Source organism: Tachyglossus aculeatus, chromosome X2, assembly GCF_015852505.1.
Source record: "Tachyglossus aculeatus isolate mTacAcu1 chromosome X2, mTacAcu1.pri, whole genome shotgun sequence".
Classification (NCBI taxonomy): domain Eukaryota; kingdom Metazoa; phylum Chordata; class Mammalia; order Monotremata; family Tachyglossidae; genus Tachyglossus; species Tachyglossus aculeatus.
This window is the reverse complement of record NC_052100.1, coordinates 4,635,888-4,661,218: the sequence shown is the minus strand read 5'-3', so window position 1 is coordinate 4,661,218 and position 25,331 is coordinate 4,635,888. Positions and strand designations below refer to the sequence as shown.

The window sequence follows — 25,331 nt, the reverse complement described above, 5'->3', positions numbered from 1 at the left end:
GTGAGCCCGTTGTTGGGTAGGGATTGCCTCTGTTGCCCAGATGGACTTTCCAAGCGCTTAGTCCAGCGCTCTGCACACATTAAGCGCTCAATCAATCCGGCTGAATCAATCAATCAATCGTATTTATTGAGCGCTTACTGTGTGCAGAGCGCTTGGGAAGTACAAGTTGGCAACATAGAGAGATGGTCCCTACCCAACAGTGGGCTTGCAGTCTAGAAACTGGCTGAATGAGTGAATAAAATGGGGGCGGGGGGGGGTGGTGAAGATGATGAGCCCTATGTGGGACAGGGCCTGTCCAACCTGATTCCTTTGTCTCTCCTCCAGCGCTCAGTACAGTGCTTGGCACCTAGTAAGCGCTTAACAGATGCCACTAAAAAAAAAATAATAAATAATCAGAGGGCGGCGGGGAGGAGGGGGCCGCTCCTGGAGGGGGTTCTCCCCCTCTCCCCCTGCCCCTCTCCACACGCATGCTCTTATTGAGCGGTGGCAGAAACAGAAGCAGGTGTGAGCTCTGCATTAGCCGCTAGCCCAGGCAGCAGGAGAGGAGGAGGAGGACAAAAAAGAGGAGGAGGAGGAGGAGGAGAGCGCAGAGGTGCAAGCAAGCGTTGATCCAGACCTTCTGGAGCCTCTGGGGGGGACACACAGGTAACCCCCCCATCTCCACCCTCAGGCCCATCTCTCTGTCTTGTCTCCCGCTCACTCCCCATGTCTCTGGCAACATCTCTGGATCTGTCCCCCAACCCTGTCATCCCTCCCATTCTCCCTGGGAAGCCGGTGGATGGGAGGTGGGGGTCCCCCAGGTTGGGGGAGAAGGGAAAAGGGAGTGTCCCCCCCACGCCCAGGGGGTCCCCTTGGGATCTGCGGGATCCAGGCCCGGTCCTGGAAACTTGGGGTGGGGGCTGGTTAGAAGAGGGGGCGGGTGAGATGGGTTTGATCGGAAAAGTTGAAAGGTCAATGGGGAGGGGAGGGCGACGCATCCCATCTAGATGGGGAGGGGGCTTCAGTCTAATCGGTGGGGGGGTGCCCAGTGTCTGGTGTGCGGATCTGGCTGGGGTGTCCTTTGTGTGCTTGGAGTGTGCAATTGTGCTTGTGAGTATGTACTGTGTGTGTGTGCTGTCGATTTGTACTTCCCAGGCGCTTAGTCCGGTGCCCTGCACACTGTCAGCGCTCAATAAATACGCCTGACTGACTGACTGAATATATTTATAATGGATGGGAGAGTGTGTGTATGTGATTTTGTGTGTGTGTGTGTGTATGCGCGACGCTTTGCCTTTGAGTTGCCAATTGCCCCTGGGGAGGGGGGGGGGTTGCATGTACACACATGTTACATGTGTGTCAAGCGCCCGCCCGCATGCGCGGGTCTGTTTTGACATTTTGACGTGTGTGTGTGTGTGTGTGTGTGTGTTTGTGTGTGTCTGTGTTTTGGGGGTGGGGATGGGGGGATTCCATTCGTCAGGTTGCAGCCACCCGAGCGATGCTAGTTTCCCAGGAGACGGCTTCCCGCTTAGTACCGAGCGCTTAGTCCAGTGCTCCGCGCCCGGGAAGCGCTCACTAAATACGACTGAACGAATGGAATAAATGAATGAATGAGTGGCGGCCCCTCCTCCTCTCTCCCACCTTTTATAACGCGGCTTTTCAGCGCCTTTTTGCGTGGCTTCGGCCCCTCGTTTGCACCGAATAAGACCCCCGCCCATCACCGCATCACCGAGTTAGAGAAGCAGTGTGGATCAGTGGGAATAATAATAATAATAATAATGGCATTTATTAAGCGCTTACTGTGTGCAGAGCACTGTTCTAAGCGCTGGGGAGACACAAGGTAATCAGGTGGCCCCACGTGGGGCTCGCAGTCTTCACCCCCATTTTCCAGATGGGGGAACTGAGGCCCAGAGAAGTGAAGGGACTGGCCCAAAGTCACACAGCAGACAAGTGGCGGAGCCGGAATTAGAACCCATAATAATGTGATGGCGTTTATTAAGCGCTTACTATGGGCCAAGCACCGTTCTAAGCGCTGAGGAGGTTACAGGGTGATCAGGTTGGCCCACGGGGGGCTCACAGTCTCCATCCCCATTTTACAGATGAGGCCCAGAGAAGTGAAGTGACGCCCAAAGTCACACAGCTAAGTGGCGGAGCCGGGATTTGAACCCATGACTTCTGACTCCAAAGCCCGTACTCTTTCCACTGAGCCACGCTGCTTCTCCATGACCTCTGACTCCCAAGACTAGGCGTGGCTCAGTGGAAAGAGCCCGGAATTTGGAGTCGGAGGTCATGGGTTCTAATCCCGCCTCTGCCACTTGTCTGCTGTGTGACTATGGGCCGGTCCCTTCCCTTCTCTGGGCCTCAGTTCCCTCATCTGGAAAAGGGGTATGAAGACTGTGAGCCCCACGTGGGACAACCTGATTACCTTGTATCTCCCCCAGTTGGAACAGTGCTTGCCACATACCATTATTATTATTATTAATAATAACAATTACCATTTGTTAATAATGGTATTAACAAATACCGTTATTATTATTGTTGTTATTATTATCCCCCACCCACGGAGGAATCTGCCCCGGTTATTACTCCACGCTTGTCCACCAGACACGCGGATCTAGGTTGGGGCAAACGTCCAGGCCTTTGCCATGTGTCTCTGTTTTCCAGTGCTTAGAACAGTGCTTGGCACATAGTAAGCGCTTAACAAATGCCCTCATTATTATTATTCGAAGTTCGGGGGAGGAAGGACGGTTATGGGGAGGAGGGTTGTCGATGGGACCCCCCTCATCCAAACCCCTGAGCTCTAGCATTCAATACAGTGCCTGGCACATAGCAAGCGCTTAGCAAATACCATAATTATTGCAAGTCTCGTGCCAGCGAGGAAGAGGTGAGCTCTGTGACTCAACATCCCCCTTTTTTAGGGCATTTGCTAAACGCTTACTACGTGCCCTAGTAGGCAGACTCCTACACCCTCCGTGAACCCAAATATTGCTGTAGGAATATTTGGAAATATAAAGGAAATATGTCTTTTTTTTCTGCATTGCCTTGAAGCCACTGGGTTTGAACCCGAGCGGCTCCTCCCTCCAGGAAGGGGCTGGGGGAGCTCAAGCGCTTAGCGCAGCGCTCTGCACAGGGTAAGCGCTCAATAAATACAATTGAATTGAATGAATGAATAAATGACTGAGAGGCGCTTTTCCGGGCCTGGCCGCGCGGGGGCGCTCCGGGCCCTGTCCTATGTTAATAAAAAAAAATAATAATAATAACATTAATTAAGCGCTTACTATGTGCAAAGCACTGCTCTAAGCACTGGGGAGGTTACAAGGTGATCAGGTTGTCCCACGGCGGGCTCACAGTCTTAATCCCCATTTTCCAGATGAGATAACTGAGGCCCAGAGAAGGCAAGCGACTTGTCCAGAGTCACATAGCCCATCAGTGGCAGAGTCGGGATTAGAACCCACAACCTCTGACTCCGCTGGGGAGTCAGAGGTTGTGGGTTCTAATCCCGACTCTGCCACTTGTCAGCTGTGTGACTTTGGGCAAGTCACTTCACTTCTCTGGGCCTCAGTTATCTCATCTGTAAAATGGGGATGAAGACTGTACTTTGTACTGTAATTTGTACTTCCCAAGCGCTTAGTACAGTGCTCTGCACATAGTAAGTGCTCAATAAATACGATTGATGATGAAGACTGTGAGCCCCACGTGGGACAACCTGATTACCCTGTATCTCCCTCAGCGCTTAGAACAGTGCTTGGCACGTAGTAAGCACTTAACAAATACCATCATCATCATTATTATTATTATTATTACTATTACTATTATTATTATTACTTCCCCTCGTCCCCCTCTCCATCCCCACCATCTTACCTCCTTCCCTTCCCCACAGCACCTGTATATATGTATATATGCTTGTACATATTTATTACTCTATTTATTTACTTGTACATATCTATTCTATTTATTTTATTTTGTTAATGTGTTTGGTTTTGTTCTCTGTCTCCCCCTTTTAGACTGTGAGCCCTCTTTTGGGTAGGGACTGTCTCTATATGTTGCCAACTTGTACTTCCCAAGCGCTTAGTACAGTGCTCTGCACACAGTAAGCGCTCAATAAATACGATTGATGATGATGATTGATGATTACTATGTGCGGAGCACTGGGGTGACTATATGGTGGAGTGCCCGGGCAAGGGCATGGGGGTCAGAAGGTCATTGGTTCTTATCCTGGCTCTGCCGCTTGTCTGCTGCGTGACCTTGGGCAAGTCACTTCACTTCTCTGGGCCTCGGTTTCCTCATCTGTAAAATGGGGATTAAGTCAGTGAGCCCTATGTGGGACAGGGACTGTATCTAACCCGATTACCTTGTATCGACCCCAGCATTTAGAACAGCTCCTGGCACATAGTAAGCTCTTAACAAATACCGTAATAATTATTATTATCATTATTATTATTACAGTGCCTGACACAAAGTAACCACTTAACAAATACCCGAATTATTATTATTACAATAAAACAGAGTTAGTGGACACGTTCCCTGCCCACAACGAGTTTATAGTCTACAGGGGAATGTTATTATTACTACTATTGGTATTATCATTATTATTATTACAGTGCCTGACACACAGTAACCACTTAACAAATACCCGAATTATTATTATTACAATACAACAGAGTTAGTGGACACGTTCCCTGCCCACAACGAGTTTATAGTCTAGAGGGGAATGTTATTATTACTACTATTAGTATTATCATTATTATTATTACAGTGCCTGACACACAGTAACCACTTAACAAATACCCGAATTATTATTATTACAATACAACAGAGTTAGTGGACACGTTCCCTGCCCACAGCGAGTTTATAGTCTACAGGGGAATGTTATTATTACTACTATTAGTATTATCATTATTATTATTACAGTGCCTGACACACAGTAACCACTTAACAAATACCCAAATTATTATTATTACAATACAACAGAGTTAGTGGACACGTTCCCTGCCCACAGCGAGTTTATAGTCTACAGGGGAATGTTATTATTACTACTATTAGTATTATCATTATTATTATTACAGTGCCTGACACAAAGTAACCACTTAACAAATACCCAAATTATTATTATTACAATAAAACAGAGTTAGTGGACACGTTCCCTGCCCACAACGAGTTTATAGTCTAGAGGGGAAGGTTATTATTACTATTATTAGTATTATCATTATTATTATTACAGTGCCTGACACACAGTAACCACTTAACAAATACCCAAATTATTATTATTACAATACAACAGAGTTAGTGGACACGTTCCCTGCCCACAATGAGTTTATAGTCTAGAGGGGAATATTATTACTACTATTAGTATTACTGTTATTATCATCAATCATCAATCGTATTTATTGAGCGCTTACTGTGTGCAGAGCACTGTACTAAGCGCTTAGAGGTGGTTTGCAGTGTAGGGGGATTATTGTTGTTGTTACATACATATTTATTACTCTATTTATTTATTTATTTATTTATTTTACTTGTACATTTCTATCCTATTTATTTTATTGTGTTGGTATGTTTGGTTCTGTTCTCTGTCTCCCCCTTTTAGACTGTGAGCCCACTGTTGGGTAGGGACTGTCTCTATGTGTTGCCAATTTGTACTTCCCAAGCGCTTAGTACAGTGCTCTGCACACAGTAAGCGCTCAATAAATACGATTGATTGTATTTGTTAAGCATGTACTATGTGTCAAACACTCTTCTGGTACATACAGGTTTGATACAGCCCCTGTCCCACATGGGGCTCATAGTCTAAGAAGGAAGGAGGCAGGCATTGACTCCTCATTTTACAGGTGAAGAAACTGAGGCACGGAGAAGTTAAATGACTTGCCCAAGGTCACAGGTTCCTCATCTGTAAAATAGGGATTCAATACCTGTTTTCCCTCGTACTGACGCTGTGAGCCCCGGGTGGGACAGGGACTGTGTCTGACCTGATGTTTCTCCCCCCGGTGCTACATCCAATGCTTGGCACAGAGTAAACACTTGACAAATACCATCATTATTATTATTATTATTGTTCAATCTGATGCACTCTAACCAAGCTCCACAATTGCCTGGAGGGGCCCATCTCCCCCTCTCCAGCACGGGATGGGTGGAAGGGAGAGTTCCCTTCGAGGCCCTGCTGAGAGCTCACCTCCTCCAGGAGGCCTTCCCAGACTGAGCCCCTTCCTTCCTCTCCCCCTCGTCCCTCTCTCCATCCCCCCCATCTTACCTCCTTCCCTTCCCCACAGCACCTGTATATATGTATATATGCTTGTACATATTTATTACTCTATTTATTTTACTTGTACATATCTATTCTATTTATTTTATTTTGTTAATGTGTTTGGTTTTGTTCTCTGTCTCCCCCTTTTAGACTGTGAGCCCACTGTTGGGTAGGGACTGTCTCTATATGTTGCCAATTTGTACTTCCCAAGCGCTTAGTACAGTGCTCTGCACATAGTAAGCGTTCAATAAATACGATTGATGATGATGATGATGCACTCTAACCAAGCTCCACAACTGCCTGGAGGGGCCCATCTCCCCCTCTCCGGCACGGGGCGGGTGGAAGGGAGAGTTAAGCTGGCCAGGGCCGGTTTTCCAGCCGGGCAGCCTTTAAAGGGAGCTGAGAAGCACTTCAGCCTCATTTCCCTGGGGACGTCTTAAGCGTCTCAGGATCCAGACTTAGCGGGAGAAGAAGCCCTCAGCAACAATTAACGGGCAAGCCTGACCAGTTGCCAGATCCTTTAGTGGACGGGGAGGACGGGGCCCAGGCCGGAGTAAGCACTTGGGTATCTTTCTTCTTCTTCTTATTATTATTAATAAGAATAATGGTATTTGGTTTTCTTTCTGGTGTTTGTTAAGCGCTTACTAAGTGCCAGGCACTGTTCAAATTGCTGGGGTAATCCGGTTGGACACCGTCCCAGTCCCATGTAGAGCTGCCAGTCTTCACCCCAATTTTAAAGATGAGGTCACTGAGGCCCAGAGAAGTGAAACGACCTGCCCAAGGTCACCCAGCAGACAAGAGGCGGAGCTGGGAATCGAACCCAGGTCTTTCTGGGTTCCCGGGCTCTAGCCACTGGGCCATGCTGCTTCCCTAATCCTTTAATCGCTCAAGTGCTGCGACTGTCAGCTCATCCTCTAAACAGCCAACTTGTACTTCCCAAGCACTTAGTACAGTGCTCTGCACACAGTAAGCGCTCAGTAAATACGATTGATTGATTGATTGATTATGGGCAGGGAACATGTCTGCTAATTCTGTTGTTATACCCGCCCAAGCACTTAGAACAGAGCTCTGCACATAGTAAGCGCTCAATAAACACCACTGATTGATTGATATTTGTTAAGCACTTACTGTGTACGCTACTATTAAGCGCTAGGGTAGATACAATCAGGTTGGACACAGTCCCTGTCCCACATAGGGCTCACGGTCTCAATCCCCATTTTATAGATGAGGAAACTGAGGCCCTGAGAAGTGAAGTGACTTGCTCAGGGTCACACAGGAGGGAAGTGGGGGGCTGAGATTAGAAATCAGGTCCTCTAACTCCAAGGTTGGTGTTCTTTCCACCATGCCACCCTGTTTCTTGGTTCTGTCAGTCTCTCCAACAGGAGAAGCACCATAGCGTAGTGCGTGGGTTCTCGTCCCACCTCTGCCACTTGTCTGCTCCGTGATCTTGGCCGAGTCACTTCACTTCTCTGAGCCTCAGTTACCTCATCTGTAAAATGAGGATGGAGACTGTGAGCCCCGCGTATCCAACTTGATTTCCTTGTATCCACTCCAGGGCTTAGTACAATGCCTGGCCCATAGTAATCACTTAAATACCATCATTATTATTGTAAACCCCTGGCAGGCAAGTACGTTTTGCTTCTCCGCATTCTGGAGGAGCTTAGTAAATGCTGATTGATTACAGAGGCAGAAAGGACCTTCCTGGGAATGAAATCACGAAGCATTTTCAAACCAATCAATCGGTGGTGTTTATTGAACCCGTTCGGTGTGCAGAGCACTGGATTAAGTGCTTGGGAAAGGACAATACAATAGTTGACCTTACCCACAAGGAGTTTACAGTCCAGAGGGGCTACAGATAACAAAATAAATTACAGATTAGGAAATGGCGGAGTATAAGGATTTAAGTGCTGTGGGGCTAGGGTGAATATCAAATATCCATGTGCAAATGAGGCAGCATTCATTCATTCAATCGTATTTATTGAGCACTTACTGTGCGCAGACCACTGTACTAAGCGCTTGGGAAGTACAACATATAGAGATGTGTATTTGGCAATGTAAGTGTGAGAAAGTGTGTGTCTGAAAAGTGTATGTGAGGGAGACTGAGATAGTGTTTTCTCCATGTGCAACTGAGGTTCTGTGTGTTTGTGTGTGTGTGTTTGGCAGGACAAGTGTGAGAAAAGGTGCACGGACAAGTGTGTGTTTGTGTAAGATAATTCTCCCTGGGTCTGTGAAGGGAAGGGAGTAGCTGTGATTTTGGATGTAGGGGACTTGGGGGGAGAATTTGGCTGGGCCGGTCCCCAAACTGGTTCGGACGGACCAGTCCTGGGGCGAGCAGACAGTCCTGAGGTAGTAAGCTCTTTGGGGAGTTGGCGGGATCCAGATGTCTCTCCCCCCCCACCCCGTGCCAGCATCTCACAGCTGGTTGACCCTGTCTACATGGCCAGGGTAGGCTCCGGGGAACACCACCGATCACCCCAGCCCTGGAGGCAGAAGCAGGCGAGAGGGACACCGGTGCCTGCCCAGGTGAGCTGGAGGGGGTGGGCCAGTGCTAACGGCCCCCCTCCCGCTCTGCATTTTAGAGTCACTGGGCCTCCTGGGGCAGGACAATGGGTAGAGGCTGGTGTGGCCATGGGCAGCGTTGAGGAGCCGGAGAGCCTGCAGCTGCGCAGACCGGACCCCGTCCCCGAGGAGGCCGCTCGCCTGCCGGGATTGGCTGCCTCCCGCCGCCGGACGGACGGGAGCTGCGGGGCCCGCGACCGGGCCATGAGGAACTGCTGTGGGGAGGAGCCGGCTGTCCTGGGCACAGGATCCGCCAAGGGGTCGAGCGAGAAACCCGGGGAGAAGGCCCCTGGCCGGGGGGCAGGGATGGCCACTGCTAGGGCGATACCAGGGGAGCCGGAGAACCCCGGGAGCCAGTCGGGGCTCAGTGGGAGTCCCCAGGGGGCCCCGGGCTCAGCCAACAGGGAGGAAGGGGTGGAGGAAGCTGCCTCGGGGCCTTCTAGGAAGACACGTCTAGAGTCCTCAGGGACCCGGGAAACCCCCTCCCTGGTGGAAACAGAGCCCACATCTCCAACAAAGCCTAGTGCCACTGTTTCTGGCAAGGTGGAAGCGCTGAGCTCTGGGAAGCAGGATTCAGTGGCCCCGGGGGAGCAGGAGACTGCAGCCACTGGGAAGCTGGAGACCGCGGCCTCCGGGAAACTGGAGACCGAAGCCTCTGGGAAGCTGGAGGCTGTGGCCCCTGGGAAGCTGGAATCTGTGGCCTCCGGGAAGCTGGAGTCTGTGACCTCTGGGAAGCTGGAATCTGTGGCCTCCGGGAAGCTGGAGTCTGTGACTTCTGAAAAACTGGAATCTGTGGCCTCCGCTCAGGTGGAGTCTGTGGCCTCTGGGAAGGCGGAGTCTGTGGTCCCTGGGAAGCTGGAATCCGTGATCCCTGGGAAGCCGGATTTTGTGGCCCCCGGGAAGGGAGATTCTGTGACCTCCAAGAATCAAGTCTCTGCAGCCTCTGGGAAACAGGATTCCGCAGCCTCTGGGAAGCAGGATTCTTTGGCCTCTGGGAAGGAGGATTTTGTGGCCTCAGAGAAGAGAGATTCTGCAGCCCCAGGGAAACAAGAATCGGTGGCCTCTGGAAAAGTAGTTTCTGCAACCTCTGAGAAGCAAGACTCTGCAACCTCTGAGAAGCAAGACTCTGCAGCCTCTAGGAAGCAGGATTCTACCTCCTCTGGGAAAAACGATTCTGTGGCCTCTGCAAAGGCAGATTCTGTGGCCTCCAGGAAAAGCGATCCTGCAGCTCCCAGGAAGCAGGATTCTGAAGCCTCTGAGAAGGAAGACCCCGCTGCCTCCGGGAAGGGAGACTTTGCTGCTCCTGGAAAGGGAGTTTCTGCAGCCTCTGGGAAGAGAGATTCTGCAAACTTTGAGAAGAAAGATTATGTAGCTCCTGGGAAGCAGGATTCTGCAGCCTTTGAGAAGGGAGATTCTACAGATTCTGGGAAGCAGGATTCTGCGGCCTCTGGAAAGGTTGATTCCACAGCTCCCAGGAAGCAGGATTCTGCGGCCTCTGGAAAGGGAGATTCCACAGCTCCCGGGAAGCAGGATTCTGCGGCCTCTGGAAAGGGAGATTCTACAGCTCCTGGGAAGCAGGAGTCTGCGGACTCTGGAAAGGGAGATTCTACAGCTCCTGGGAAGCAGGAGTCTGCGGACTCTGGAAAGGGAGATTCTACAGCTCCTGGGAAGCAGGATTCCGCGGCCTCTGGGAAGCAGGATTCTGCGGCCTCTGGAAAGGGAGATTCCACAGCTCCCGGGAAGCAGGATTCTGCAGCCTCTGGAAAGGGAGATTCCACAGCTCCCGGGAAGCAGGATTCCGCGGCCTCTGGAAAGAGAGATTCCACAGCTCCCGGGAAGCAGGATTCTGGGGCCTCTGGAAAGGGAGATTCCACTGCTTCGGGGAAGCAGGATTCTGCGGCCTCTGGAAAGGTTGATTACACAGCTCCCAGGAAGCAGGATTCTGCGGCCTCTGGAAAGGGAGATTCCACAGCTCCGGAGAAGCAGGATTCCGCGGCCTCTGGAAAGGGAGATTCCACAGCTCCTGGGAAGCAGGATTCTGCGGCCTCTGGAAAGGTTGATTCCACAGCTCCCAGGAAGCAGGATTCTGCAGCCTCTGGAAAGGGAGATTCCACAGCTCCGGGGAAGCAGGATTCCGCGGCCTCTGGAAAGGGAGATTCCACAGCTCCGGGGAAGCAGGATTCCGCGGCCTCTGGCAAGAGAGATTCCACAGCTCCCGGGAAGCAGGATTCTGCAGCCTCTGGAAAGGGAGATTCCACAGCTCCAGGGAAGCAGGATTCCGCAGCCTCTGGAAAGAGAGATTCCACAGCTCCCGGGAAGCAGGATTCTGGGGCCTCTGGAAAGGGAGATTCCACTGCTCCCGGGAAGCAGGATTCTGCGGCCTCTGGAAAGGTTGATTCCACAGCTCCCAGGAAGCAGGATTCTGCGGCTTCTGGAAAGGGAGATTCCACAGCTCCGGGGAAGCAGGATTCCGCGGCCTCTGGCAAGAGAGATTCCACAGCTCCCGGGAAGCAGGATTCTGCGGCCTCTGGAAAGGGAGATTCCACAGCTCTCAGGAAGCAGGATTCTGCGGCCTCTGGAAAGGGAGATGCTACAGCTCCCGGGAAGCAGGATTCTGGGGCCTCTGGAAAGGGAGATTCCACAGCTCCCGGGAAGCAGGATTCTGCGGCCTTCAGGAAGCGGGATTCTGCAGGCTGTGGAAATGGAGATTCTGCGGCCCTTAGGAAGGGAGATTCTGCAGTTCTCTGGAAGCAGGATTCTGCGGCTCCTGGAAAGGGAGATTCCGCAGCCTCCAGGAAAGGAGACTCTGTGGCCTCTGGAAAGACGGATTCTGTGGCCCCCGGGAAGCAGGATTCTTTGGCCTCTGCAAAAGCAGATTTTGAGACCTTTGGGAAGCAGGATTCTACGGCATCTGGAAAGTTAGATTCTGCAGCCTCTGGGAAGGGAGATTCTGCAACCTCTGGGAAGCAGGATTCTGCAGCCTCTGGAAAAGCAGGTTCTGTGGGCACTAGGAGGCAGGATTCCGTGTCCTCTGGAAAGGCAGATTCTGGGGCCTACGGGAAGCAGGAGTCTGTGGCCGCTGGGAAGGGAGATTTTGTGGACACCAGGAAGCAGGATTCTATGGCCTCTGAGAAGGGAGAGACTGCGGCCCCCTGGAAGCAAGATTTTATGGCCTCTGAGAAGGGAGAGACTGCGGCCCCCCGGAAGCAAGATTTTATGGCCTCTGGGAAGCAGGAGTCTGTGACCCCTGAGAAGGGAAATACTGTAGCCTCTCAGCAGTCAGATTCTGCATCTTCTGGGAAATTGGATTCCACAGCTTCTGAAAAGTTGGATTCCACCTCCCCCCCAAAATCTGATTCCACATCCTCCAAGAAATCGGACTCCACCTCCTCCGGAAGGCCCGCTTCCACATCGTCCAAGAAGTCGGATTCCGCCTCCTCCGTGAAGTCCGGTCCCGCACCCTCTAGTACGTCCGCTTCCGCGGCTTCTGAAAAGTCCCAGTTCGAGCCCTCCGAGGGGTCGGATTCCGCGCCCTTCAAGAAACCGGGGGAGGCTGACGCCGGGAAGCGGGACCCTGGGGCATCAGCGAAGGCAGGCCCCGTACCCTTGGGGGCTGAGATTCCAGGGGCCACCCCGAAGGAACCTCCTCTGGGCGCCGAGAAACCGAGCCTCAGGGGGGACCGTCAGGGGGGCGGCCGGGGCCTCGTCCCCGGGGCCGCCCAAGCGCCTCCCGCCGCCGTCGAGCCCGGGGGCGGCCGGGACCTGCCGTCGGGCCTCGAGAAGGCCGGGAGGCCGCCCCCCATCCTCTCCGCCGCTAAGGGAGCAGGAGGGTCGGAGGCTCTTCCCGCCACCCAGCGGGCCTCCCGGCCGCCGGCGAGGTTGGGCCCAGGAGCGGGGGAGGCGCCCCCCGTCCGGGACGGAGACTCGGGGGGCCCGGGGAAGGCCGGCCCGGCCAACGGAGGACCCCAGGAGAGGGAGGCCGTCGGGGGCCCGTCCAGGACGGTGTCGGGCTTCACCAAGGCGCCCTCCCTGGAGGTGACGTCCCCGCAGCGGGACGCGGGGACCCAGGCGGGCACGCGGGCGGCCTGCGTGTCCGTGGCCGTGAGTCCCATGACCCCCCAGGACGGGCCGGCCTTCAGCTTCCAGCCGGGCCGGGGGGGGCCGCCCGGGCCGTCCAGGGACGCGCAGCTGCAGGTGTCCGTGCCCGTGGAGACCCGGTCGGTGGCCAGCGGGCCCATGACCCCCGTGACCCCGTCCCCTCCCCGGGCCTCCTATCCCGAGGTGCGCGTGAGGGAGGTGGAGGCCCCGCCGGAGCCCGTGAGGGAGGTCAGCTGGGACGACAAGGGCATGACTTGGGAGGTGTACGGGGCCTCCATGGAGGTGGAAGTCCTGGGCCTGGCCATCCAGAAGCACCTGGAGAGGCAGATCGAAGAGCACGGCCGCCAGGGGGCGCCCGCCCCCCAGGACCCCCGCGCGGGCTCCGCCCAGCCCAAGCGGCCCCCCGGCGTCTTCCGCGCGCTGCTCCGGAGCATGCGCAGGCCGCGCTGCTGCTCCCGGGCCGGGCCGGCGGCCGAGTGAGCGCCCCCGTCCCCGCCGCAGCCCCTCTTTACGACTACACAGATGTCTTGTGGTTTCTCTCAGGCAAACACACCCCCCCCCCGCCCCCGGTGCGACCGTCCAAAGGGTCGAACCGCGTCCCCGCAGCTCACGCCCCGAGGGCGGTAGGGGGCGCTGTGGACCCCCGCCCCCCCGGCTCTCCGCATAGCACAATCACCCCCGGCGGGCCCTGCCGCCTAGCGGGGAGGGAGCGCCACTGCGGCCTCCGAGCTCCGGCCCCTTCCCGTGATGCCCCGCGCGGGTGCCCCATCTCCGGCCCCTTCCCGTGATGCCCCGCGTGGATGCCCTCTCTCCCCATCTCCGGCTCCTTCCCGTGATGCCCCGCGTGGATGTCCCCTCTCCCCATCTCCGGCCCCTTCCCGTGATGCCCCGCGTGGATGCCCCCTCACCCCGTCCCCGGCCCCTTCCCGTGATGCCCCGCGTGGGTGCCCCCTCTCCCCATCTCCGACCCCTTCCCGTGATGCCCCGCGTGGATGCCCTCTCTCCCCATCCCCGGCCCCTTCCCGTGATGCCCCGCGTGGATGCCCTCTCACCCCGTCTCCGGCCCCTTCCCGTGATGCCCCACGTGGGTGCCCCCTCTCCCCATCTCCGACCCCTTCCCGTGATGCCCCGCGTGGATGCCCTCTCTCCCCATCCCCGGCCCCTTCCCGTGATGCCCCGCGTGGGTGCCCCCTCTCTCCCCATCTCCGACCCCTTCCCGTGATGCCCCGCGTGGGTGCCCTCTCTCCCCATCCCCGGCCCCTTCCCGTGATGCCCCGCGTGGGTGCCCCCTCTCTCCCCATCCCCGGCCCCTTCCCGTGATGCCCCGCGTGGGTGCCCCCTCTCTCCCCATCCCCGGCCCCTTCCCGTGATGCCCCGCGTGGATGCCCTCTCACCCCGTCCCCGGCCCCTTCCCGTGATGCCCCACGTGGGTGCCCCCTCTCCCCATCTCCGACCCCTTCCCGTGATGCCCCGCGTGGATGCCCTCTCTCCCCATCCCCGGCCCCTTCCCGTGATGCCCCGCGTGGGTGCCCCCTCTCTGCCCATCTCCGGCCCCTTCCCGTGATGCCCCGCGTGGATGCCCCCTCTCCCCATCTCCGGCTCCTTCCCGTGATGCCCCGCGTGGGTGCCCCCTCTCTGCCCATCTATGGCCCCTTCCCGTGATGCCCCGCGTGAGTGCCCTCTCTACCCATCTCCGGCCCCTTCCCGTGATGCCCCGCGAGGGTGCCCACCTCCCTCCACTGCCCCTTCCCGGATGCTGCCCGGGGGGCGAGAAGAGGGTGAGGGGCACCCAAGGAGGGGAAAGGGAGCAGCACCTGAAGCTGAGCAGAAAGCACCTATCTAGGGTAGCCTCCTGCAGGGAAGCCTCAGGCGCCAGCTGGGGATGGGGAGCCCCCCTTCCTATCCCTGTTGCTATGGAAACCCCACCCCAAGGTTGGCATCCTCCCTTGCCCCTCTACCGTCCATCTGGGTGTTGTCTGAGCTGCCCACCCCCACCAAACCCCCAGTGGCCCCGAGTGGCTCAGGAAAGTGAGGCCAGGCCCAAGCCAGCATCCCGCGGACCCCCCATCCAGCATCCCCACCGACGTCGGACCCCCTTCTCAAGCCAGCAGCGCTGTCTCCTCGGCTGCCGACCCAGGGCAGGAACCAGGTAATAATGCTAATGGTATTTGTGAAGCGCTTACTCTGGGCCAGGCACTGTACTAAGTGCCGGGGTGGGTACGAGCAATTAGGATGGAACACAGCCCCTGTGCCACGTGCGGCTCACTGTCTCTGTCTCCACTTTACAGATGAGGGAACTGAGGCCCAGAGAAGTGGATTGATTGGCACCAGATCACACGGCAGACAAGTGGTGGGGGTGGGATTAGAACCCATGGCCTTCCGGCTCCCAGGCCTGTGCTGTATCCCCTACACCAGATGCCGGTGATATTGTTTCAGGTGGCAGAGGGGTTTGTGACAATTATTTTCTAAAGCACTGGAGGAATGAGGGGGACTGCTTCAGGATTCAGGGGGAATCTTGAACAAAACAAAATGAGAAACCTGAAAGGTGTTTCTACTGAGAACAGGCCTGGCTCTAGAAACAGGTTAGCCTTTCTGGTGGGGTGGCTTCTGAGAATTCATTCAGTTGTATTTATTGAGCACTTACTGTGTGCAGAAGCGCTTGGGAGAGTACAGTAGAACAACAGACACATTCCCTGCCCACAAGGAGCTTACAGCCTAGAAGGTAGGGCCTGTGGTTAGGGTGGATATTACCTGGAAGTTCAGGAATCAGGCTAGCTCCTTCCCCTTTCCTTCCCCAACCTTCCAACCTATCTTTCCACCCCAAAGCTGATCTCTCCCACCAGCTCTGGATAGAACCCAGCCGAGGACAGCGGGCAGAAATGGGGGGAGGTGGCAGAGTCAAGGTAAGGAAGCCCCCAGAGGTATCAACTTTTTCTCATGAGTCAACGGGGAGGGAGGATGGGGCCTGAGAGGGACAGACAAGGTTTGAAGAGCTGTCAGCAAATAGCTGGAAACCCTTGAGGGACTAAAGACCACCTGTAAGTGAGCCCGCTTTTTCCCTTCAGCTGGAATGAGGCCTGTGGCCAGTGGACGTCTGAAACAGATGTGGCTGGTGGAATTTGCCACCCAGATGTGGCTCCAGGAGCCGAGTTACCAGGGGATTTCAGGGTCTGGTTCCCGGCTCCCAGGCGGAGGACTTTAGGGGAAGGCTCTTTATTGCTCGCTCCAGAGTTGTGTGGCTTGTGCCGTAGATAACACCCCATCAGTGGTCCCACTTCTGCTTGACCCACCCCCCCAGGCAAGCCCAGCTGGTTCACCTTGGCACTGCCAGCTGGCAGGAGGCTGCCAGAACTGAACCCTTCACTGTGCGGGAGGGGCTCACACAGGAGCCAAGGGAGGGCTGGCACTGCCTGAAGCTCTTCAGCTTCTGGGGATCTCCTAGCAAAGGCTCATGGCCCACTCCCTATGGACCAAGCTCCCTAACTAGCTGCCCCCCTTCTGCCCACTCACGCCGTCTCCAAGTCTGCTCCCCAAACTACCCTTCCCCACCTTCCAACTCCTTTCCTGGGGCTCAGATCCCCTCCTGATGGCAGCCCAGTGACCCCATCTGGACCCTTCCCAGCAGCTGTGTGGACAGATGGAGGCCGCAGGGGCAGGGTCTGAGCCTGGCCCGCCAGCTCGCCTGCTGTGTGACCTTAGGCAAGGCATCTAACCTCTCTGGGCCTGCCCCCTCCACTGTGAAAGTGGGCTAACAATACCTGCTTCTCCCTACCTCACAGGGGTGTTGTGAGATAGCTGATGCGGGAGCATTTTGGGATGCTGAAAGGGCTACGCGAATTCAAAGAGGGCCCTCCCCCGTCTTGGGAGGAACGAACGGGGCTGAGAGAGGACTAGGGGACGATTTTAATGGAGCGGAAAAAGTCGGACTGAGTCACCAGGCCAGCCTGGGTGGGGGCGGGGTGGGGGGCTGCCATGATGACTCTGAGGCAGGGGAGGGGGCGGGAGGCCTGATTTACAATGTCTAATTGGTCACTTGGGACCCTGCAGCTGTGGCCAGAGACCCTGGCCCCCCTCCCCAAGGCCTCCCCCATCCTCGTCCACCACCTGGTCCCCAAAGTCCTTGGAAATTTAAGTGTGCGGTGCCTCCGTTGGCAATGCGCGGGGACCCCACGGTGGCTCCTAGAGAGGTTGCCCCCGCCCCTGCCATTTGGAGAGCCCCCCGCCCCCAGCTGTGCTGTGAGCTGAGCCCCCGTGCATCCCAATCTTTAATGTCTGACCCTCCCCTCTGCCGCCATCGTCTCCCCCCCTCCTCCTCTCCGCCTTGGTTTTTGTTAACACTTGTAAAACCTCTCGACATTGAGTAATAAAAACCTTCTGCACAACGCCGCCCTCCCGGGACTCTGGGCTGGGGGAGCGGGGACAGAGTGGGGGCGTGGAGGGGAAGGTTCCTCACCAGCCTGAGCTGCAAACCAGATTTATTACCCCTCCACGAAGGGTGTCTTGTGGCGGGGGGTGGTCTGGGTAGTTCATTCATTCAGTCATATTTATTGAACACTTACTGTGTTCAGAGCACTGTACAAAGCACTTGAACAGTAAACAGACACTTCCCTGCCCACAACGAGCTTACGGTGCAGAGTTTGCACTGTGAGGTTGGTGGGGGGCGGAGGGAAGGGGGTAGAAGAGATGCGGAGGGGAAGATCCTCAGCAGCCTCAGTCACGAGCCAGATTTATTACCCCCCGAGGGGTGGGGTTGGGGGGACACCTCCTGAACGTGGGAGCAGCAGGGGGCAAGGACCCCCCCCAAGAGATTCCAGTCTGGAAGTAGGGAGGGAGGGACGTTCGGGCGAGGCGGGTTCTGGGTGGCGATCCGAACAGACTCCCTGGCCGGCAGGCCTTCTGCAAAGTGCCTGTGCATCAGTGTTAGGCTGGGGGCGAGGATCTGGCGAGCAGGGGGGGCTCACAGATCCGTGGTGTCCAGGGAGGGGTTGGTGAAGCTCGTCTGGAGAGGCTCCGGCTTCGCGCCAGGCTTGGAGTTCCGGGGGGTCCGGCCCTCCAGCACCATGACCAGGGGCTCCTCCTGACCGCCGAGGCCCAGCCCGCTGTCCGCGCCGTCCGACTGGGGAGGGGATGGTGGGGGAGGAGAGAAGGGGTGGAGGGGCCCAGCCAGCGAGCCGGCAGAGAGGAGGAGAGAGGTCAGATGGGGGTGGGATGGGCGATGGAAGAGCCGTGGCAGACACGGAGTGGAAGGGGTAAGGGAGGGTGGGAAGGGTAGGAGAGGAGCAGGAGCAGGTGGTTTGGGGAGGGAAGAGGCATCAGTCTAGCTCCCCCCACCCCCCTCTGCCTCCTCCTGTCCTCTGAAGTAGGGAGAAGAGCCTGGAGGGGATGGGGGGGGGGGTCCAACTGTTTCCTGACAATTGCGCCAGACCCCCGCAAGCCTGGGGCCTTCCGTCCTCCCCTCCTACCTCTGCTGGGGTCCACGCTGCCCCTTCCAAACTCCCCGCTCCCTGTCTACCCAAGACGGTTGGGGGTTGGGGGTGGACAGAGGACCGAGGTGCCCGCAGCCGTCTACCCGGGGCTGAGGTCTGGCCGGCCTTGGCCACAGCTGGCCCTGCTGGACCCCCAAAGTGGCCTCCGGCTTGGGAGACTTCCTGGCTCAGTTTGGGGGTGCCTTCGCCACAGACCCGCGGATGCACGCATCCCGACACCCCCACATTTACCCACCCAACCCCTGTGCCCTGACTCGCTCGGCCCAAGGGGTTCAGCGGGTCAACGGAAATGTCCGACTCTCTCTGCGGCCCCCGAGCCGACGACGGGCAGTATCGTGGGACGGGGAGCAGGCCGCCTGTTCCTAGTCTGACTCCGTCAGGGAGGAGTCAGGCCTGGGGTCTTCAGGAGGCCCAGAGGATGTTGGGGCTGGGAGCCAGGGCCACAGTCTGGGAGTAGGACAGCCCCCCAGCCCCCAGATCCAAACCTGGTTTTCCTCTCACCTTCTGTCTTGGACTGGAGCCATCCTGGCTGCCCACCAAGTTCTCGTCCAGGGAGTTGAGGCTGGAAGAGAAGGCCGAGCATGGGAGGAGGTGAGTGGGGGAGCCCAGGCCCCCTCACTCCAATTTCTCCCTTCCCCCCCCACAACTGCTCGGGTCAGTGTCTGCAGAAGGAGTTTAGTCCACTGAGGCAGGAGAGCGGCTCTGGGGGCGGGGGACTCACCTGACGTTATCGTGGGAGGCCAGAGACTCACTGAAGCTGAGATCCTCAGCCGGCAGGTTGAGCACGGGATTGGCTCTGGTGGACAGGAAGGACTCCAGTCATTCCCCTGCCTCCGGGGCAGGGGGAATGTGGGTAGGTTTGAGGGGGGAGAGAGAGGGTGTTCCCATTTTCATCAGCAGAAGCCCCTGCTGGGAAGGCCCCACTGCCCCTCGACCCACATAAGTTGGGTAAAAAGACCAGCTTCTCCCTGCCCTCTTGTTGCTTATACTTTATGGTGCCAGGGCAGGGAAGGATTCCTGGAATTGCAAATGACAGGTCAGAGGGAGCCAGGAAGCCCTCCCTTCTTGCACAGAGGCCTCTGCCCATCTGGAGGCCAGGGCAGTGGGCTTCTGCCCTGCCCGACCCCCCCCAAACTGAGCAGGCATGACGGGGGGGGACAGCCAGCCCGGGAGTGACCGGGGAAGCCAGCCGCTCACCCTTCCTTGTTGTACAGGTTCGTCCCAGGGATGGTGAGGCCGGGTTGGGTGGCTCCAGAGATGCCGCCGTTGGCTTCCTTGGCGGCCTTCACGGCATTCAGTTGCCTCCGGTAGCTGTGGAGAGGCAGAGGTGTCCGGTGGAGGAGGAGGAGGCCCGGGGGAGAGAGGGCGGCCCCCGGGGATTGGGATTGCGGGGGAACGGGAAGCCAAGCACAGTCGGGGGCAGGTAGAGGGGGTGGCCCCGGGGCTAGGGGACACCACCCCAAACAGAGCCCAGTACCTGTTCCGCGTGCACACCAGGGCGACGGTCATGATGACAATGAGCAACACCACTGCCACGCTCAGCCCCACTGTGGTGCTAATCAGCTGCTTCTCCTTGTTGGCTGTCTCTTTCTCCCCAGAGCCCTAAGGGACATGGTGGGGGTCAGCTAGCCTCTTGCCGCTCCCCTCACCACCCCCAACACATCCGAACCTCCCCCTGCCGCGTGTAGCCCTGCAGAACACAAACACCCCTCCCTACTTCCCTCTGGACCCCTCCTCGTCCTCCTGTTGAACCCCTGCCTTCTTCCGACCTCTCCCGCGGTCCCCACCCCCTCCTCCTGGACCCCTGCCCTCTCTCCACTCCACCTCCCCCTGAACCGCTGCCCCCCTCCCCACCCCCCCCCCTTTGACCCCCCGAGTCTGGCTGGGCCAAGGGGGGATTCTTCAGGGAGTCGGTCCACCCACCCACCCTCCCCAGATCCTACCCACCTCCCATCACCCAGGGACTCACAATCACCACCAGACCCAGCTTCTGCAGATTCTGAAACTCCTCCGAGTCGCCCCGGATCAGCCTGCCAACGACATCGAAACCGAACGGAGGTCCGGGTCATCCACCTTTGGGGACAATGCACCTCGAGGGCGGCCGAGGCTGAGGACCACCGTTCCCCGCTCTGTCCCCGGGGGCTCCTTTCCCGCCGCCCGCACTCACATGCTCAGCTCATTCAGGGTCAGGGCGGTGCCGTTCTTGTACACGAAGTAGGCGTCCATGTAGGACTTTGCCTGAACCCTGCGGAGGACGGAAAGGAACGACCGGGGGTCCGGGCTGGTGGACCTCCCCACCTGCCCTCCTCCCCACCCCCTGACCCTGGGTCCTGAGAGGTCGGGATTGGCTACCTGTCACTCCATTGCGACCCCACCAGAAGCCTTCTGGGCCCCCCGCGTCCGGGCTTCTGCCCTGGGGCCCATCGTCATCCCCGGTCACCTCCACTGTCCACCCACCCTGGGGCTCTGTTTCGGATGGGGCCGTCAGAAAGCTTGGAAGAACCGGTGAGGGATGCTCTCTTGAACGCCTCATGGTTAGTGACGGACCATCCAACATCCCTGACTCTCCCCTCTCCATCCCTGACTCTCCCCCAGTGACCCGGCACGGACCAACTCATCCATGGATGTAAACAAACTCCTCTGGACCCGACTGATCTTTTCTGCCCGCAGTTTCCTGGTGGAGTGAATTCCATATCCTCACTCCCTCTGGGTGAAGACGGGTTTCCTTGTATTTATTCTGAACTTGCCACCTCCCTGCCTTGACGCTGCATGCCCTTCCGCCTGGCAGGTGGGATTCGAGGAGCAATAATTCCACGTGTGCCCTGCGCCCTTCACAGTTTCAGAAACTTCAGTCTTGCCCCCTTCCCCAAGTCCAGCTTAAAGTCCTCAACCTCCTCTGGCCCTCACCCTGGCTGGGGTCCCCCCGACCCACTCCCCAGGGCCGCTGATCCCCACCTGGAGGCCCGATCTTTTTCAGAAAAGTCCGCGATGTTTGCTATGTAGACCGTGGTCCTGGTGGCTAAGGTAAGAGATCTGCAGGAAGAAAAGCAGCCGACACCGGGATTCTGGGTTAATGATTGTGGTATTTTGCTAAGCGCTTACTGTGTGGCAGGCACTGTACTAAGTACTGAGGTAGATACAAGGAAATCAGGTTGGACACCGTCCCTGGCTCACAGAGGGCTTACCGTGTTCAATCCCCATTTTACAGGTGAGGCACAGAGAAGTGAAGTGACTTGCCTCAGGTCACACAGCAGACAAGGGGCGGAGCCAGGAACTCAGGTCCTCTGGTTCCCAGGCCCAAGCTCTTTCCACTAGGCCATGTTGCTTCTTGTCCCGGGTTAGGGGCACTGATTAATCGGGCTCCCCCGGTACCCCCTAAATCTCCCTCTGCCTCCTCCCCCACTGTTTTCCTGCCCCCGGCCTGGTTCTTCTACCACCACCTTCCCAAAGTGCTTTACAGCGTCAGGACATGCCCACCCGAGGTCCCCGGGGGCTTCCGCTCACTCAGCTCCTGGTGACGGGCGGCCCCCTTTCCCGCCGCCCGGCCCCCTCCCCGACACCGCCTCTCACCCTTTAATCTTTTCCAAGTCGGCCTCCACGCCGCTCGCCGGCTGGGAGAACTGTAGCCGAACCTTCTGGCTCTCGTCCACGGTGAAGAGCTGCCGGGATTTGGGGGGAATGCCGGGTCAGCTGAGTCGCCCCCCGGGACCGAACCCGCCCGGCGGACCCCAGCGGGGCCGTGGGGGCGGACACTCACGTTGAGGGAGTAGTTTGTGGCCAAGGACTCGCCGCTGATGGGCTTGTCTTTGGCCTGCACCGTCAGCTGGTACTTCCCCTTCAGAGAGGCATCCAGGGAAGTGGCCACCCTGGAAGAAGTCACTGGGGTCAGGGTGGTCCTGAAGGGCCGCCCCTTCCCCTCACGGCCCTCCCCGCCCACCCCCACCCCTTCCCTCCCGAGTGGTCAGCTTCTCCGTCCGCCTGGCCTGGGCCGGCCCCCACGGCCTTACGTGATCCGGCCGAGGTGCATGTTGTTCTCCCGCTGCGTGCTGATGCTGAACAGGCCCTGATGGGTGGAGACAATCTCTTCCTTGTTGATGAATTCCACTCGGCTGATGGAGAACGTGATCTCCTGGGTCCCCTTCTCGTCTAAGTCGTTGGCCTGGGTCAAGGGGGGTTTGTCTGTTGGCCAAGGGTGTGGATTGGGGAGACACCCGGGAAAACCCAGGATGCCAACTAGGCTGGAGATAGGGACTTCCCCTCCCACTGCCTCCGTCTTTCCTTCAGCCCTGTCCCAGACCGTGGAGCCCCCACCTCATATCCTGTTCTTTCGGATCAGACATCTATCCCCTTTACCCCCTTCTTGCTCTCCCCTTCTCATTCATTCATTCAGTCGTATTTATTGAGCGCTTACTGTACGCAGAGCACTGTACTAAGGGCTTGGGAAATACAGATCGGCAACAGATCTCCCACCAGACCTCATCTCTTCCCGCCCCCGCCTCCGCATTCACACACATATAGTCATACACATGTGCGCACATCAGTGTACACAATCTCACACACACAGACACGCCTCTCAGGGCCAGAGCAGGCCCAGCCTGCGGAGTTCATCCATGCTTTCATTCAGTCGTATTTATTGAGGGCTTACCGAGTGCAGAGCACTGTACTACGTGTTTGGGAGCTTATTATAGAACAGTAAACGGACAAGTCCCCCGTCAGGAACCCCTGGATGATTGTCTTACCTTCACCGAAGCTACCTGTTGACCTCGGGGGGCAACTTCGGGAACCACCACTGTTGGGGAGGGGGAGACAGCGATGAAGGGGGAGTCCGAATCTGCTCCCACCCTCCTGGGCCAGCCGAGGGAGATTACAAGTCCCCGCGTGCGATGCTCCTCTTTACCCTCTGCCACCCCCGACTTTAAGCCTTGCAGCTTCGCCCTTTCTGAGGGTGAATCAGTGTGGGTGGGGAGGGGGGTGAGTGGAGACCCCCGAGGGAAGGGGGCCCGAGCTCCTCACCAAAAGTCTCCTCCTGGGGTTGGAATTGAGGATAATTGTCATTCACATCTCCAATGGCGATGGGCAAGATCTCTGCACAAAGAAACCAGTGGGTGAAGTCTCAGCTTCCAGCACACCCGGGCCCGGAGGGCGGGTTGGGGTTGTGGGAGTCTCTGAGATTCTCCCCACAGCCCACTCACCCCGCATTGCCCGGCCTCTGCTTCACAAGAATAATTGTGGTATTGGTTAAAGACTTACTATGTGCTAAGCGCTAGGGGAGATACAATTCAGGCAGATCGGATGAAGTCCCTGGCCCACGTGGGGTTCAGATTCTTCAGAGGAGGGAGAACAGGTATCACATCCCCCTTTTTAATGGTATTTGTTTAGCACTTACTATGTGCCAGGCACTGGGGTAGATAGACAATAATCAATTTGGACACGGTCCGTATCTCATATGGGACTTACAGCTTTAATTCCCCTTTGAGGCCCAGAGAAGGAAATCGCTTGCCCAAGGTCACACAGGAGTGATAATCCCAGAACCCAGGTCCTCTGAGTCCCAGGACCACGCTCTTTCCACTAAACCACACAGCTTCTGAATTGTTCAGATGAGGGACCTGAGGTCCAGAAAAGTGAAGCGACTTGCCCAAGGTCACACGGAAGGCATGTCGTGAGGTTGGGATTGGAACCCAGGGCCTCGGACTCCCAAATTCGCACTCTTTCCCCTAGGCCAAGCTGCTCCTTCTGTGAGCATCCTGGTCTAAGGAAGCAGCCTGGTCTAGTAGAAAGAGCCCGGGCATGGGAGTCAGAGGGCATGGGTTCTCATCCCGGCTCTGCGACGCGTCTGCTGTGTGACCTTGGGCGAGTCGCTTCACTTCTCTGTGCCTCAGTTCCCTCACCTGTAAGATGGGGATGAAGACTGTGAGCCCCACGTGGGACAGGGACCGTGTCCAACCGGATGAGCTTGTATCTACCCTGGCGCGTAGTAAGCGCTTAACAGACACCACAGTCATTATTGATTATTATTATGGAGGTGGCAGTCCGGCTCACCGCGCCGGTCCAGCCCTTCCAAGTGGTGGCCCGTGGCCTCTCACCTTCAGGGCTGTAGGCTGGGTAGTTGTCACAGGTGGCATTATCCCAGGCCCTGATGGTCAGGTGCACCAGATCGCAGACCTCGTAATCGACGGCCGAGCTCTCGTTAACCGACACGGAGCCGTTGGCGTCCACCACGAACCAGTGCCAGCACACGGGGCCCACGTCCCTCTGGTCCTGCAGGCAGGTCACGGACAGCAGCTGGATCTGCACGTCGGCCGTGGTGTCCGGATCCTCGGCCTTCACCACGGTCACCACCCCGAAATCGGGCCGGTTCTCCGCCACCTCCACCTGCCGCAGCGAGTCCCTCACGATGTAGGGGGGCTCGTCGTTGATGTCCTCCACCCCGACCACCGCCCGGGTCGGGTTGAGGCCCCCGCTGGAGTCCGTGTTGACCGCCTGCACGGTCAGCGAGAAGTTGTTGGGTTTCGTCTCGTAGTCCAGGGTGACCTCGGGGTCGAGGGACAGGGTGCCCCAGTAGCTGCCTCCGTGGGAGTTCCCGGGCTGGGGGGAGGCGCGGATCATGAAGTTATTGGCGCCGACCCCGCTGAGGGTGAAGGTGATGCGGTTGTTGACCGCGGTCTGGTCGGCATCCCAGGCCTCCAACACCCCTATCTTCACACCTGGCGGGGCCGGTGGGGAGCGAGGGTCAGGATTTGGGGGTCTCTCGGGGGGTTGGGTTGCCCTCTAATCCCCGGAGTGACCCCTTGGGAGACGCCCCCCCGAACCTTCTCCCTTTTGCGTCGTCTATGTACGTGGATCTGTGACCTCTGGGCATTCATTCAGTCATATTTATTGAGCGCTTACTGTGTGGTTCTGTGACCTCTGGGCATTGATTCATATTTATTGAGCACTTACTATGTGCAGAGCACCGTATTAAGCGCTTGGGAGAG

General features: G+C 57.1%; 2 protein-coding genes across 3 annotated transcripts in view; one reads left to right on the top strand and one right to left on the bottom strand.

Moving 5' to 3' along the window:
- The first annotated feature begins 537 nt into the window (after positions 1-537).
- Positions 538-13,786, top strand: GPRIN1 (G protein regulated inducer of neurite outgrowth 1). The gene is made up of 2 exons (XM_038771404.1): positions 538-645; positions 8,794-13,786. Exon 2 carries the CDS (start codon positions 8,843-8,845, stop codon positions 13,349-13,351), a length of 4,509 nt encoding a protein of 1,502 aa, XP_038627332.1. The 5' UTR covers positions 538-645; positions 8,794-8,842; the 3' UTR covers positions 13,352-13,786.
- A 3,617-nt stretch (positions 13,787-17,403) lies between these two features.
- Positions 17,404-25,331, bottom strand: part of CDHR2 (cadherin related family member 2) — a 30,153-nt gene continuing 22,225 nt past the window's right edge. For both annotated transcript variants that reach the window (XM_038771549.1, XM_038771548.1), the window contains exons 19-32: positions 24,441-25,061; positions 23,371-23,442; positions 23,097-23,146; positions 22,365-22,516; positions 22,115-22,223; positions 21,928-22,016; positions 21,313-21,390; positions 20,525-20,602; positions 20,327-20,387; positions 19,835-19,959; positions 19,555-19,668; positions 19,079-19,153; positions 18,859-18,919; positions 17,404-17,987 (exon numbers count right to left, since the gene is read on the bottom strand). In XM_038771549.1, coding sequence (XP_038627477.1) covers positions 17,829-17,987; positions 18,859-18,919; positions 19,079-19,153; positions 19,555-19,668; positions 19,835-19,959; positions 20,327-20,387; positions 20,525-20,602; positions 21,313-21,390; positions 21,928-22,016; positions 22,115-22,223; positions 22,365-22,516; positions 23,097-23,146; positions 23,371-23,442; positions 24,441-25,061 — 1,844 coding nt within the window. In that variant the 3' untranslated portion in view covers positions 17,404-17,828. The remainder of the gene's footprint in view (positions 17,988-18,858; positions 18,920-19,078; positions 19,154-19,554; positions 19,669-19,834; positions 19,960-20,326; positions 20,388-20,524; positions 20,603-21,312; positions 21,391-21,927; positions 22,017-22,114; positions 22,224-22,364; positions 22,517-23,096; positions 23,147-23,370; positions 23,443-24,440; positions 25,062-25,331) is intronic.

Coding starts and splice junctions, on each gene's coding strand:
- GPRIN1 (XM_038771404.1), top strand. CDS start 8,843: ATGGGCAGCGTTGAGGAGCCGGAGAGCCTGCAGCTGCGCAGACCGGAC.